This window comes from Rattus norvegicus, chromosome 11 (assembly GCF_021556685.1).
Source record: "Rattus norvegicus strain SHRSP/BbbUtx chromosome 11, alternate assembly SHRSP_T2T, whole genome shotgun sequence".
NCBI classification, from domain to species: domain Eukaryota; kingdom Metazoa; phylum Chordata; class Mammalia; order Rodentia; family Muridae; genus Rattus; species Rattus norvegicus.
Window position 1 is genome coordinate 47159263 of NC_141544.1, and position 16523 is coordinate 47175785.

At 47.9% G+C, this 16523-nt stretch overlaps 1 protein-coding gene across 14 annotated transcripts in view; it reads right to left on the reverse strand.

The window, feature by feature from the left end:
* Nucleotides 1–16523, reverse strand: part of Hlcs (holocarboxylase synthetase) — a 179839-nt gene that overhangs the window by 101751 nt on the left and 61565 nt on the right. For 10 of the 14 annotated variants that reach the window (XM_087575905.1, XM_087575904.1, NM_001427025.1 and 7 more), the window contains 1 exon segment: nucleotides 2364–2635. The exons of the other annotated variants lie outside the window; for them this stretch is intronic. In XM_087575905.1, coding sequence (XP_087432031.1) covers nucleotides 2364–2635 — 272 coding nt within the window. 14 annotated transcript variants of the gene reach the window in all.

The following is a 16523-nucleotide window of genomic DNA, read 5'->3' on the forward strand; positions in this document are numbered from 1 at the left end:
CCCCCGGTAGTGTCTGCGTTGTCTCTACCATGCCCTCTTCCAGACCAAGAGAAGCAGTACATCTTATGGACTATACTGTCACCAGAATGCACCTTTGGGAACCTGTCCCGTTGCAAGAGTAGTGTAAATTTGTGGACACAGTGCCTGGCAACATGAAAAATCCAGGGATTTAAACACTAAGTAGGAAAATCAAAATTATCCTTTATACAGATAAAAAATACCCAACCCTGACAAGTCCGCCCAGCACTTGTATACAGAGTTAGTTTGTGTCCAGCTGGCTCAGCCCAGGATGGCTTCACCAGTAAGTCATTTCGGTATCTGACAGAGACTTGGCATACATCAATCAAGGAAGAGTCTATGACTCAAAGAAAAGACAATTCCAAAAATAACAATGATTCATGATTTGGTTACCCCGTGATGGAGGGCTCTGTGGTCCCAGCCTGTGCTCACAGGCAGGCTGGCCTTCCTCTTAGCAGAAAGCAGAGCCCAGTCTCCCTAGTCATTCCATCAAAGCAAGCACTCGGAGGGGCTTCTCTGGTGATGGTGATGGGCCTGTGCCTATCCACACCAAAACTGCACCACGTTTACCGACAGCTCCCTGGCCCAGCTGTAGGACGTGACGATGGAACACTCGGAGGTTCACTGGGCCAGACACGGCCTGGATCCTGGATCCTGGGACTCTACCCAACAGCTGAGCTAACTGAACGTGAAATAGCACGGAAAGAAAAATAAAGGCCTCTGGACTCCCACAGAGCCAGCAACACAGACCGACACATCCAGAAGACTCTCCCCTTACAACAGAGCCGGGTAAAACTCATGGCCAGGAAGATAAACCAGAGAAAATGACTGGACGGAAGATAAAGGCTGAAATTGCCTGTCCAACCCAAGAAAGCAGATGGCCAAGTCTAATGACTGCAGACTCATCGCCTGCCGGTCACGGTTTACCTCTTGTCTTTGGAAGGGAGAGCCACGTGCCCTTTGACTGCCTCTAGTCATCAGTAAGCAATTCTTAACTTCCTATTGCTCCAACTCCTAGAGTCACAGGGTTGGGACAGAAGGTGAAGGGTCGTCATAACTTCCAGATGGACCAGTGTCACACCCAGCACCTCCTGCTGCAGCGTGTGGTCACGTGGGCTTCGCTACAGCTAGGTGATTGGTGATTGGTCACCCGGGCTTTGTAGCAAAGCAAAAATAGGCAATTGTCAGGTGAGAAATCTCTGAACCTCCCTATATATAACAGAAGATTTCTTTAAAGAAATCAACAAAAAAAAAGCTGTTTCTTAAAAGAATCATTGTCTCGAACTGGAGAGATGGCTCAGCGGTAAAGAGCACTGACTGCTCTTCCAGAGGTCCTGAGTTCAATTCCCAGCACCCACATGGTGGCTCACAACCGTCTGTAGTGGGATCTGACGCCCTCTTCTCCTGTGCATGAAGAAAGAGTGCTCATGTACAAGGAACTATCTCTACCATTGGTAGACATACTCCACACTGTGCCTTCATGTACTGTGTGAGGCAGGAACACACCTGCTACTTCATTATTACACACAACTAGCTCTGTTCCGGGTCTGATTAGACAAAGGCAGCGTTTCTGTACAATGAATTACCTGTCTATCTAATGGCCCCTATGGGTGAACCCTACAAACTGAATTCAGTTGTTTCTAGAGGTGGTAGTTTTCAAGTTTGAGCCCACGCCCAGAGAAGGCACTCTTCCTGGTCTCTCCATTCTGCCCAATGCCTCAAATTAAAATGGTGTTGATTAGTCCAGGTAATTTTCGGCATTGAGAGGAATCCCTCTCAACTGTTTCCCACGGTTTAACTGCAAACGCAGGCCACTGAATGGAAACAGAAATGAAAGCTTAGCGTGAGAATGAATTTCAACCATCCAAACGGGATGGGAGAGAGCTCGGAAAATGACTGGTGAGCAATGTTCAAGGGCCACTTGCAAAGCACAAGTCTCAACCCAGTCCCACTTAACCCAGTGTGTGTCACTCTGGCCAACTCTCAGCACCCTGCAGAGTGCTGTGGTAACGTTTCACACTGACTACTACACAAAGAAAATGGTCACCTGGCCACGGCCACCTGTTACACTATGTTTCCTGGTTTCCTTCGAGGACGTTTGAAATGGCTGATTAAAGGACAATACCAGCCACAGAAGCTGAGTGTAAAACCAGAGCTCCGATCCAAGTGCCTTTTCTAATTCCTCTTTTTATGGCTCAGGCAGGGGGAAGGGGAGGGGAGGGGTGCTGGGGAGGGTAGGACGTCCGTCCCCACCTCACATGATGGGCAGACCTGCCCCTCCCCCGGCACTCGGTACAGAAAACAGGCATCAGTGGGCACCTCGGCCAGGCCTGACTGCAACTCACCCATCCAGGAGACTCATGGTCGTAGAGGTCACTTCTGCAAACAGAATTACTCTCCCGAGGCGCGTGCTCTGCAGATTCTGTCGATAGGTCTCTAGGTTAAAGTGCTCTGATGAGAAGCCTTCCGGGTCGGTGACCACAGGGATGGAAGACGGGGTGATCTCTGCTTCAGATGTGTAGGAGGAGACGAACTTAAGGGAGAGCTTGCTGGACTTTATGACTCCTTCAGGATCCACATGCCTTGCAAGCCACTGCATAAACGGACCCTGGATTTCCTATGTCATAAGAAGGGGGGAAGACTTATGATCTGAGGTTTAATCCACTGACAGTAGTGCTTCCTGAAGATGCTGCTGGGTAACTTAGGCACTTCCTAAGTCCTAACGGAAGAGCCCCATGAACATGGTTTGCAGCCTAAACCCACACCATACAATAGACCGAGTACTGCGGTTTCAAATCTGTCTCCCAGAACTCATACATTAGAAACGTAATTCCCAAATTCATGCATTAACGGTATTTTGGGATGAGACTTTCGAGATATGACTGAGTCAACGGGTCTTTGCCCTCTCAAATGGATTAATCCATTAGTGGATTACTGGGTCACTGAGTGAGCTGGTGATCACCAAAGGAGGTCAGGTCTGTAATAAAAGCTAAGGTAGCCACCTTTTAGAAGCCTCTTGCCATTTGAACTCCACAGAACTCCCTATGGACTCTGCAGAGTCCTCTGTCACCAGCAAAGAGGTCTTCACTCAGTGACAACACACTCACATGTGCACACACATGCGCACGCGCACACACACATGCACACACTCTTACACACACGTTTAAATCCTCAGCCTCCAAACTGTGAGGAATTAATTTCCTCACAGAAAGATTCCTAACTATGTTTACAGTTTAAGATTTATATGTCAGGATCTAAGGAAACACGGTGAGCCTGTCACTTACTTTCTAACCCAATTCTATTCCCACATGTGTCGGAAGCCCTCTCCAGTTCTAGAGTCCCTATTTATCTAGTGCTCTGTGCAGTCTACAAAGCAATTGGGGGGGGGGGGGGGTGACAGGACATCACCCTTACATCTTCATACTTTTGCCTCACACTGGAATTTATTACCCAACAGGAAACAAACCCCAAGCAGAAGTCTTGGAAGGCAAAGTGCCCTCATAGGAGTGTCTAATTTTGGCCTCTAGAAGACACACTGCCCACATGTCAAGGTAGCTGGACACTGTTGCCAGCAAAGGGGAAACAGTGTAGCACCTTAAGCTGCTTAACCCAGAGTCTCCAGCCCAGATGTGAGGTCTTGAAGCTTGGAGGAGGCCACCAGCCCATCTGCAGAGGTCAGAGACCTTACTTTGGGATGGTTCATCAAGAACTGTGTAGATTCCCTCCAAAAGGCCTGCACAAAATAGATCCAGGTGTTTTAAAAGATGTTATCATTTTTATTGTATGTGTATGGGTGACAGTCTGTCTGTCTGTCCGTGCAGCATATGCTTACGGTGCCCACAGAGGCTAGAAGAGGGCATCAGATCCCTTGGAACTGGAGTTACAGATAGTTGTGAACCACAGTGTGGACGCTGGGAACAAAAACCAGGTACTCTGCAAGAGCAGTGAGTCCTCTTAACCATAGAGCCATCTTTCCAGCCCTAAGATCCAGGGTTTCAGGACCATGTGAATGTCAGAACTCTCAAAGTAAAATAAAAAAGTGTCCCCTTTTCCGTTAATTATTAGGTCTGTATCCCAAAGTTCCCCACACTCCAAAGAAGGGCTGATGGGGTGGAATGTCATTCAACCAATCACTGCCCACCAGCCTCAAGAACTCACTTCCAGGTTGTAGAAGCATCAAGCAGGCAGAAACAATTAATGATAATGCCAGAGACATCCAGGCAGTGAGACATCACAGGGCCACGGAACGGGCCACGGAACGGGCCACGGAGCGGGCCACGGAGCGAGCCACAGAGCAGGCGCGAGTACTGCCCAAAATGGAGGGAGGGATGGACAGAGGTGGGCACAGTGGATGAGAGTGGGTGAGACCGGGTGTGATGTGCATGTCTGCAACCACGACACAGGAGGCTGGGACACACACAGCTCCTACTGTACCCAGGACACAGGAGGCTGGGGCACACACAGCTCCTACTGTACTCAGGACACAGGAGGCTGGGACACACACAGCTCCTACTGTACCCAGGACACAGGAGGCTGGGACACACACAGCTCCTATTATACCCAGGATACAGGAGGCTGGGACACACACAGCTCCTACTGTACCCAGGACACAGGAGGCTGGGACACACACAGCTCCTACTGTACCCAGGACACAGGAGGCTGGGACACACACAGCTCCTACTGTACCCAGGACACAGGAGGCTGGGACACACACTGCAACTACTGTACCCAGGACACAGGAGGCTGGGACACACACAGCTCCTACTGTACCCAGGACACAGGAGGCTGGGGCACACACAGCTCCTACTGTACTCAGGACACAGGAGGCTGGGACACACACAGCTCCTACTGTACCCAGGACACAGGAGGCTGGGACACACACAGCTCCTATTATACCCAGGATACAGGAGGCTGGGACACACACAGCTCCTACTGTACCCAGGACACAGGAGGCTGGGACACACACAGCTCCTACTGTACCCAGGACACAGGAGGCTGGGACACACACAGCTCCTACTGTACCCAGGACACAGGAGGCTGGGACACACACAGCTCCTACTGTACCCAGGACACAGGAGGCTGGGACACACACTGCAACTACTGTACCCAGGACACAGGAGGCTGGGACACACACAGCTCCTACTGCAACCATGACACAGGAAGCTGGGACACATAGCAAGGCCGTGCCGTGTCTCAGAAAACAAACAAAAGACCCCTGAAATACAATTAGTGATTCTTTATTGGATTCCGATTGGAATAAAGCAGCTGGAAAAGACATGAAGGAATGAGATCCCTGGAACACAGGCTGAATGTGCACTTGCAGTAACAAATGCATTTGGATAGGTACAGGAGGACACCGTGACACTATAGGAAAATGTAGATGTGCGTATGTCACAGTACCTATGATTACTGTCCAAAGTGGTAGAAGCCAGTAAGGCCACACAGGAGGCTATTACACAGAGGTGACAGGGACCGGGAATGTCTATTACACGTTTCTCCCTGATCTCTACATTTAAGATTGAGAGTAAAGTTTGTTTGGTTTTGTTTTTTGTAAGCGGTGAAATAAAATAACAAATTCAATTAAGATACATTAGCCACCTACAGATTCATCTATCTACTCAATAAATATCCATTCCACAAACAGTCATTCAACGACTGGTCCTCCTGTGGCCTCTGAGCATGCAGCAGAAAGCAAAGGGCACCTCCTTGTCTCAGAGGGCTTTTCTTCTCATGTGTGAGTCACAGCCCAGCAGGCAGGTACTGGACAGAGAAGAGGGTTGAGGGAAGGAATGAACACAAGAGGAGCAGGTTGGAGGCTAGCCACTGGGGTCAACTGCCAGAGACAGGAGATTTTACTGAACAGGCAACATTAGAAAAGACTAGGGAGGGAGGGAAGGAGGGAATGATGGAGGGAAGAAGGAAGGGAGGGAGAGATGGAGAGAAGGAGAGAGGGAGGCTTTACAGTGAGATCTGTTCAGAGTCAGGCTCGGGCGTCTACTCTGTGTCAGAGTTCTATGATGCTCCCTCCCACAGTGAGGAAATCAACACGTTTCCCAGAGTACATCCATGTCAATACGAAATGCTTGACTGCAATGACATCATCTGTATTTCTTATGGAGAAGGGATTCCAGGAGAGCAGGGCAGAGGCTCCAAGAAGGCAAATGTGGAGACAGCAAGAAAGGGGAAAGGATCTGGAAGAACTGAGGCCAAGGAAGTGAAGCGGCAGAGAGACCGTGGAGCCCACCTGGGAAGCAACAGTGAAGCAACAGGCTGCCCAGAGGGATGAGGCATCTCTGTCAGAACAGGGTCCCTGCCCTGACTTCTGGGTTGAGCTGACTAAGGGGCAAATGGGGAGGAGTGAGGTCACAGGCTGAAGCTACATGACAGCACACATGGTGAGAACATGCTCTCGGCGCAGGCTACAGCATTTGCTAACAGGTCAGATGCTTGGGATGTTATCAAAATGGGGAGGCCAAGCTCATCGAGAAGGATTAGTGGGAAAAGGTGCTTCCCAACAAGTCTGACAACTGGAGTTTAATTCCTGGGACCCACATAAAGGTAGGAAGAGAGACTAATGTCACGAAGTTATCCTCTGACCTCCACACAATGCTGTACAAGCACGAATGCACAAGCATACACACACACATACATAAACGTTCACCACATACACACATACAGATACACATACAGATATGTATACACACACACACACAAATATCATCATCGTGTACACATGGAATAATAATAAACATATAAAATTTAAGGTGGGGAGATCAAGTGTGAGCTAAAGATTTCTGGCGCAGACACTGAAGGGGAGCTGTTACCAGCAGACATCCCGAGACCTGGTGTGGGAGGAGCTGAGGTCAGCATGGCCCTGCTCATTTGAGGGGAGTGGCATCAGGGTGTGCGGTGAGCAGTAGAGGATCTATGAGCCAGGACCCAGGGGAGAGGGCAGCGCAGGTCCAAACCCAGAGTCCGTCAGATCAGGTGATCGCTGACGGCCAGAAGAAAGCAGAAGATAACGAAGATGTGGCGTGCGTTAAAAGAAAAGGTTGTAAATGGTCTGAACTCATTTTCTGAGGTCCTGTGACAAGGGCGATACACGGGGCAGATGCACATGACACAAATGGATCACAGCTGTCAAGGCCGTAGGTCAAATCAAGGTGTCCCCTTGAAGGCTTGCTACATTTCGACTGTCTCCAGAGATGTATGGGGAGCACAGTTCTCGGTGAGATCATGTAGAGAGGCGAGATCTGTCAGAGGTGACACGGACAAGGCTTTGTTCTACTGTCGACTCTGAACAGGAAAATATAAATGTGTTTGCAAGAAGTATAAGCATTTTCACCCGTTTGATGCAAACCGGCCAGCTGTGCCTTTCAGATGCACAGTGGCATGGGGGGTGACGAGGTAGCTGTAGCTAAGACATGCATGGGGGCTGTGCGTTGAGTGTCCCCCAGGTCCCCATGTTGGTGACCTAACTTCTGATCCAACAGCATTATGAAGTGGGGCCTTTAGTAGCTGACAAGGTCATGAGGGGTTGCACCCACAAACAGGTTAATGTAGTTAGCTACTAATCAGCTGTGCTGGGAGTACAATGGAGGGACCCTCCCTCCTTCCCTCCTTCCCTCCTTCCCTCCATCCCTCCATCTCATTCTTCTTACTGCCATTACAGGATGGCTCTCACCAGATGACAGCATCTTGATGTGGCATTCTGCCGCCCCCATCATCAGGAATCATAGATTCTTTTTTCCTACACTGTTTTGTTAGTAAGTTAACTAAATCAATTTGGCAAAATTAAAGGACAGATAAAAGAATGAAGTCATGATTCTCAGATAATTTATCAGTACCATCAATGCAGTATGAAATGTTGCTGAACTTATGGTTTTGGATTTTATATATATAACCACACACATAGATGTTCATACATGCATATATATATGTGTGTGTATTCATGCATATGTATGAACATCTATGTTGAAGCATTATGTTCATGTTGTCAACTGGGCTAAATAAAATGTAAGTCGTGTGACCCACCCTCAACCTGCAAACCCATGTCTGTCTTTGAGCCAGAGCAGAGCTAAAGTGTCTCTTTAAGAGAGCGTCCCTGCGACAGTCCCTCACAATCTAGGTTAGACTCTTACAAACCTTCAGTGACTTTATGGCGCTCATCATAATTAAGACTTATAGGCCCCATAGTCAATGTCCCGCTGGCCTGCTAGAACGAGAATTCCATAAAGGCCACAGACATTTATATTCCTTTCTTGTGCCCAGGGCATCCAGGATCAGGTCTGGCAAATACCTAACAAGCATTCATGGTGGGAATTCACACTAAGTTCCTAACCAAGGAAATTGTACAAGGAACAGGCAGACACATGTGCAAACACATGGGCACATATACCTGGCTACAGGCAAACCCCTCAAAGGGCAGTGAGGTGATGTCATCTTTCGTGTGTGCGTGCGTGCACGCGTGCATGGGTGTATACCTGCACTTGTGGGGTACACTGGCTGGTTTGGGTATTAACTTAACACAGGCTAGTGTCATCAGAGAAGGAGCCTCAATTGAGGAAATGCCTCCACAAAATTCAGCTGTAGGTCATCTTCTTAATCAGTGGAAGATGGGGGAGGTCCCAGCACACTGTGGGTGGAGCCATCTCTGGGTTGATATACCTGGGGTCTATAGGAAATCAGGCTGAGTAAGCCAGGAGGAGCAAGCCAGTAAGCAGCCTCCCTCCATGGCCTCTGTATCAGCTCCTGCTTCCAGGTTCCTGTCCTGCTTGAGTGTCTGTCCTGACTTCCTTCAGTGATAGATGGTGATGTGGAAGTGTAAGAAGAATAATTCCTTTCCTCACCCTGACTAAGACATGGTGATTGGAGACACCATGTACTGAGTTTCTCTCCTATGGGTTCTGGGTCTACGGGTTCAGCGTAACTCCAGTCAAGCACTCAAGCACCTTTTTTATTTGTTTGTTTTTTGTTTTCTAGAAATTGGCTTGAAATTTATACTAAAATGGAGAATACTTAAAATGTTCAAAGGGATCTCGGGAGGGGAAGAAGTTAGAAGACGTTATTGCCTGTTTCAAGGCTTGCTGTAAAGCAGCAGCAATGGGGATGCGTCAGCACTGCACAGACACACAGACAAAAACAGGGCAGAGTCGGAAAAGCAGGGCCACACATTTGACCGACTATTTTGCACAGGTTCTAAAAATACAGCTAAATCAATAAAATAGGACAATGCCTTTCTTAAGGCATCTTAATATCTTAAGGTACATAATCTCTCAGAGGGGACAAAATATAAATGAACTCTAGAAGAGGAAAATGTGTCACACTAGACTTCAGAGGCGGCAATCCAAAAGAAAGAGGAAACATTACCAGCAACTGTCCAAGAGTTAACAAGAAGGGCTGGAGACCAGGCTGGACGGCAGAGCACACATGTAGACTACACTCTTGGCTTGATCCTCAGCACGGAAGGGAAGAAAAGGAGGACAGAGGGGAAGAACAAAGGGAGGCAAACAAACCAGGCAAACTCTTCCCAATGCGTTCATTATCAGACAAAGAACTTTTATCTAGAATGTATTTTAAAACTCCTAAAATCTGCAAGAAAACAACTTAAAACATGTACAAAATCTCTGAATGAACATTGCCCAAAAGAGAAGAAGAGACAGCCAACGAGCTATGAAGAAAACGTTGAGCACCACTTGCTGCCTAGAAATGCAAATGACAAGCCACAGTGAGACACACCACACGTCCACAGTGAGGTACACTACATGTCCACTGAAATGACCAAAGTTTAAATCCTGACACAGTGTGTTAGCAAATTGTAAAGCAAATAGAACTCAGAAAATAAAAGGCCACAGTGATTTGGGAAACAATGTAGCTGGTCACAAAGTCTTGCTCTGCCTGGCCCAGAACTCGCTGTGTGACCAGGCTACTCAGTCTTGAGGGTGTAGCGATCTTCTTGCTTCTGCTTCCCAAGTACTGGGGCTAAAGGCACGAGATACTACGCCCAGCCCTGGACGTTTCTTATAAAGGAACATGTACTACACAGTCAAATTGAGGTCTTCAATATTGACCCAAGAGAGTGAAACCTCAGATCCACACAAAAGACCTTCATTTGAGTGTCTATGACACTCCAGTCAATAGGCAGAAGGCACAGACCCAAATGTCCGAGAGTACGGGACAGATAAATAAATGAACGATGGTCTGTCAAAACACCAGAGTGTGACTGGGCAATAAAAATGATGACTCACGTATAAACATGCAATGACTCACGAAAACAGGGCCAATCAAAAAATATGAGAGTCTAGGGATTTGGTGAAGTGTTTGCCTTACAAGAAGGAGAACGTAAGTGCAGTTCCCAGAGCCCAACTTAAGGAAGCTAGGTGTGGTGGTGCACACTCGGTACGCACTGGAATCCCAAATCTCACCACTGGGACGGGGAACACAGGTACATGCTGTGCTGGCTGGTTTTGTGCGTCAACTTGATAAGCTGGAGTTATCACAGAAAAGCAGCCTCAGTTGTGGAAATGCCTTCATGAGACCCAGCTGTAAGGCATTTTCTCAACTAGTGGTCAAGGTGGGAGGACCCAGCCCATTGTGGGTGGGGCCACCCTGGGCTGGTGGTCTTGGGTTCTATAAGGGAGAAAGCTGAGCAAGTCAGGGGAAGCAAGCCAGTAAAAAACATCCCTCCGTGACCTCTGCATCAGCTCCTGCTTCCTGACCTGCTGGAGTTCCAGTCCTGACTTCCTTTGGTGATGAACAGCAATGTGGAAGTGTAAGCTGAATAAACCCTTTTCTCCCCAACTTGCTTCTTGTTCATGATGTTTGTTCAGGAATAGAAACCCTAAGACAAATTGGTACCAGCATAGTGGGGTATTCCTGTGACAACTTGACCATGTTTTGGGGAGGACTGTGGAAGGACTTTGGAACTTTGAGCTAGACGAGCTATTAGGATGTTAAGAACGTCTGTAGGAGCTTGGAAGATAATGTTGAGAACAGTGCAGAAGATGGAGGCCTGGCTTGTGAAGTTTCAGAAGGAAGATTAAAGACTCTTGTCAGGGACATATTGTTTTGTTTGTGAAGATTCTGTGGTTTTGGTTAGCTGGGGCTGAAGAATCAGCTGTGATTAACAAGATACCAGAACTACTAAAGCAAACCTTTGAGTTACTGGGACAGTTGATGCTGGTCAGCTAGAGCTAAGAAAGATTAAGAGACCAGTATCATTGAGGTGAAATCTTCTGGAAAGTGTTTTCTGAGAGCACAAAGAGGTTGTGTTCCAGAGAAAGGCAAGGTAGTGCCTTGTGCTGTGACTGGACTTGGTAGTGTGTAAGCGTCACCCAGGTAGTACTGGTTTGAAGGCATGAAGGGGTCATGAACAGCAACTGAGGTTGGGCACTGTGAGAGGCCATAGAAGGCCATTGGAGAAGGTGTACCCTCAGTTGTAGTTGATGGCCCAGGACTTAAGGGGTCATGCAAAGGAGTTGAGGCTTGGCACCATGATGAGAGCCTGTGAGAAGCTGTTGGTAAAGCCTAGCTGCAGCAGAAGACAGCAGTGTTTTGGAGATGCCAGTACCATGAGATGACCACCAAGAGCAGCAGCAGCAGTGGAGAACAGGCAGCTGGAGCCTAGAAGACAAGGTGTGTGCTACAAAGTGCAGAGCTGGAGAAGTGACCTGAGCCCTTGGAGGAGCCCAGAAGATCGTGAGTGGATCCCAGACGTTGGACAGTTAGTTTGATTTCACTTTTGATATTTTTCCCTCTTGAAGTAAGATTAGTGGAGTCCACAGTTAAGAGACTTTGAATTTTAAAACAACTTTGAATTTTAAAAGATATTGGATACTTTAAAGGGATTGGATTTTTAATATGTAAAGACTGTGGGACTCTCAAAGTTATTTAGATCTTGGGGATTAATAAGAAAGTAAGGGTTGGGTTGGGGATTTAGCTCAGTGGTAGAGCACTTGCCTAGCAAGCACAAGGCCCTGGGTTCGGTCCCCAGCTCCGAAAAAAAGAACCAAAAAAAGAAAGAAAGTAAGGGTTGAGGCTTAATAGTAATGCGTTTGTGTGTCAGGTTGACAAGGGGTCAATTGTACTGCCTGGTTTTGTGTGTCAACTTGACACAAGCTGGAGTTATCACAGAAAAGGAGCCTCAGTTGTGGAAATGCCTTAATGAGACCCAGCTGTAAGGCATTTTCTCAACTAGTAGTCAAGATGGGAGGACCCAACCCATTGTGAGTGGTGCCATTCCTGGGGCTGGTGGTCTTGAGTTCTATAAGACAGCAAGCTGAGCAAGTCAGGGAAAGCAAGACAGTAAGCACCACCCTCCATGACCTCTGTATCAACTCCTGCTTCCTGATCTGCTTGAGTTCCAGTCCTGACTTCCTTTGGTGATGAACAGCAATGTGGAAGTGTAAGTTGAATAAACCCTTTCCTCCCCAACTTGCTTCTTGGTCACGATGTTTGTGCAGGAATAGAAACCCTGACTAAGACACATGCCTAGGGCTCGCTGGTCAGATATTCTTGCTCTTTGGCAACTTCCAGGGGAGTAAGAGACCCTGCCTCAAAAAAAGAAAAGAGGAAGAAGAGGCTCACCATTGCCCTCTGCATGCACACCCATGCACATGAACATGCCCACATGTACACAGATAGTAAGATAAATATGTACGACAGCATATTTAGGCAACATTTCAGAGAAGGTCAGGCTGACAATTCATGGTGGTAGAGAGCAGAAGGGGGGTGGTGGCATGAGGCTGGGCATGGGGGTGAGAGCTCAGGGGGACCCATAGAAACTGGAACAGGGAAGTGTGCACAACATCCTTTGGTCAAACTGTACCCCAGGGCAGGTGCATTTTCTTGGGTATAAATCATAGCTAAATAAAAGTGATTTAAAGGGTTGGGGATTTAGCTCAGTGGCGGAGCACTTGCCTAGCAAGCGCAAGTCCCTGGGTTCAGTCCCCAGCTCCAAAAAAAAGAAAAAAAAGTGATTTATAAAAAAAAAAAAAAAAAAAAAAAAAGCAAATGGCAGGCGGCTTGAGTGGCACAGAAACTAGCGCCCCATCAACAGCACACCCGTGGGGCTCGATTGCACGAGTATGAGCGCACAGAAGCAGCATGGTGTGCTGGTAAACACCGTAACTTGAGTGGGACTAGGATCCAGTCAGGACTGGAACTCCAGCAGGTCAGGAAGCAGGAGCTGATGCAGACGCTCTAGAGCCATCCCCCACACACACACCCGACGTTTATCTGACAAATCAACATTGGATTAGAAGTATTATTGCCGTCTGCGTTTGTGTTCTGAAGTTCCATTTCCCAATCTATAAAGCTTTTTATCTCAGACACTTTTGGCTCATGATAAGTAATTAGATTAGTCCTGCTTCGGTCACAACATTGGCAGTTGCTAGGCAACCAGAAGCGGGCAAATCAGAAAATGAGTCATCAAAGACAAGGCACACAAGCCCTTTTTATGGGTGTCTGGTTCTTAAATACTTCAGGGAACAAGAACAAATGTATGTCTACTCTCATGGAATTTATATGAAACAACCCACTTCTTGGGTTCCTCTTTTTAAAACTCTACTCGATTATATATCCTGCTACACAGCACAGCCCCTTTGACAGCTCCTACCAATCACTGATTGGGAAAGAAACAAGACCCAGAGGAGGATAGAGGAGTGTCCAACACGAGGGACTGGCCAACCACAGCAGAGGCTCTACCCAGGGCGGGTTTAGAAGCCAAGTTTGAGGAGTTCCTTTTGGCTGCCTGGGGTGGCCTCCAGGTAAATGGAAGGCTAATAAGCCAACTGTGTATTCTACAGGGGGAACAGCCCAGCTCCTCCTGTTAGCATTTTAAACACTGGAAATTGCACACAGGCCGGTCTCCATCAGGATGCAGGCACACCACACAGAGGCTGTCAAAGCACTAAGGATATCATCACTCACTTGGGTCAGTCCTAACTTCACTTAAGGATGGGACTATGTTCACAGCACTCTCCATGTGAACTCTGACCCCAAGCACTAACATCAAGCTGAGCAAAGTTCAGCAGTGTCTGAGGAGCATCTGCACACACCTGTGCAACTCCTCACCTGACGGTCCCCATGCCAGATGCTGCTGTCCCAGTCACATGGGCCATGTGCAGGCTGCTGTCTGTATCTGACACCTGCAGACTCTTCCTTACAGGCCTCGGTTTCCCAGATCAGGTTCCCAAGGTGCTGCCTCTCCTCAGGTGCTCGGCCACCAACCCCAACACAACACGGCAAACTAAACAGGTCTAAGTGGGTTCTGGTTTCAGCAGGCTGCATCAAAACCAGTCAAGTCCATCTCATGACCCGACAACTGTGGCCAAGGGACAAAGTGAACCTGGAGTTGTCTGCTTTGACCCTCCCGCGTGGGTAAATCACGCACTCCTTTGATCTCAGTGCTGAGAAGCAGAAGCAGGCTGGTCAACAAAGTAAGTTGCAGGCTGTCCAGAGCTATGTGGCAGGAACCTGACTCTGAAAAACAAAGACAGAATTGGGGTGCATCGCCCCAGACTTCTTGCTTCTTTTGAGAGTGGGAAGAGACCAAGGCAGTGTACAGCAAAACACAACAAAGATGCAGGGAACAGACCCGATATTTTTATGCTGGCCTAAAAATTAATGTACAGTATTTTTTAAACATTTAAAGCAATTTCCATTTATTCATTGTGTGTGTGTGTGTGTGTGTGTGTGTGTGTGTGTGTGTGTGGCCACACCTTGTGTCCATGCGACACAAGGAATGTTTGGTTATCAAAAACAACTTTTGGTAATTGGTTCTCTCCTTACACCATGTGGTGGATTTTGAGGGTTGGACTCAGGTCATTGGGTTTGGCAGAAAGCATCTCTACCCACTGAGTATCCCAGCCCTCTCACCTTTTAAATTAGAAAACAGAACTGCTTGTATTTAAAGGAGGTCCCCAGCTGGAACCAAGTCAGTGCCCTCATTCCATAAGGATGTACCCTCCAACTCCACACACACACCACACACACACAAACACACACACACACACACACACACACACACCACACACACACACAAACACACACACACATACCACACCACACACGCAACACAGAAACACCACACACACACCACACACACACATACCACAACACACACAAACACACACACACATACCACAACACACACACAACACAGAAACACCACACACACACCACACACACACACACACACTACAACACACACATAACACACACACACACACACACACAAAAACACAACACAGGCACACGTACACATGCAAGCATGCACACACCATAAAAAGGGGCTGGTAAATGGTTTAGTGAGTAAAGGTACTTGCCACCAAGATGGTAGCCTGAGTTGGCTCTCAGAACCCACATCCTGGAAATAGTAAACTGACTCCCACAAGTTATCCTCTGATCTCTAAATCTCCCATTCAATTAAACAAGTGTAATTTAACATTTCCAGAGGTCAGACTTCTGTTCCTTTACTTCCAAGAGGCTCCCCCACCACTCCCCTCCATGGCCCTGAAGTGCTGAGTGACTAGGAGGAGAAGCCACAGAAGGGGTCTCCCTGCACAGGGATGTCAAAGTGACATTACAGTGGCACTGAGATGTTAGTGGCAATCTCCTCAGCGAAATGATTTTAACCATTTCACCACACAAGCACCCACAGCAACAGTACAAAAGCCAAAGGTTTGGGCATTTGGTTTAGGAGATGTGGCTTTGCTGGAGGAAGCAGGTCGCTGGGAGCTCTGTGTCCTCCTCAATGTGGTCTCTCTGCTGCTTCTTACAATTTGGAAATGTGTGCTCTCAGTTTCCAGTTCCAGCGAGCTCATCAGCCTGCTGGAGATCCCCCCCAACACCCCTTCCCGAGTGACAGCGATGGACTCACCCCTGAAACATGAGCCAAAGTAATCCTTCTGTAGTACCTCGGTCACTGTGTTTTACCACAGCAACCGAAAAGAAACTCACACAGTCACCACCTCCGGTGAACCTGCTCCATACCAAGCACTGCTCTGGGCAATTCAAACCGGAGGGCATCCCTGTGTGCCTCAGACCTCCCACTGCACAGGAAACATCACCTAAGAAAGCCAAGGAGGCTTAGAACACTGTCCCATGCCACCACTGACCCTGAGAAGTCTTTAACAGCTCCACTCAGCAGGCAGTGCAGGTGCCCGTCTTTAGTCCTGGCAATGAGAGAGGCAGAGGCAGGCAGGTCTCTGAGCTTGAAGCCAGCCTGGTCTACAGACTGAGTGCCAAAGAGAGCGAGGGTTATATAAAGACTCTGGAGAGAGGCATGGAGGGTGGGGGTGAGGGTGGGGATGGGGGACACAAGCTCCAGGTAAAACCAGATTCTTGGCTTTGCCAGTGAAAATTCAGGACAAGTCAGAACTGAGCAGTTGAAGTTTATTAAAATCAATAGTTTGTATCTGTCTGCACTTAATACAGACGCATATTATAAACGTGTTTGTGTGTGTGAATGTGGACATGCGTTTGCCACAGTAGATGCTTGAGGA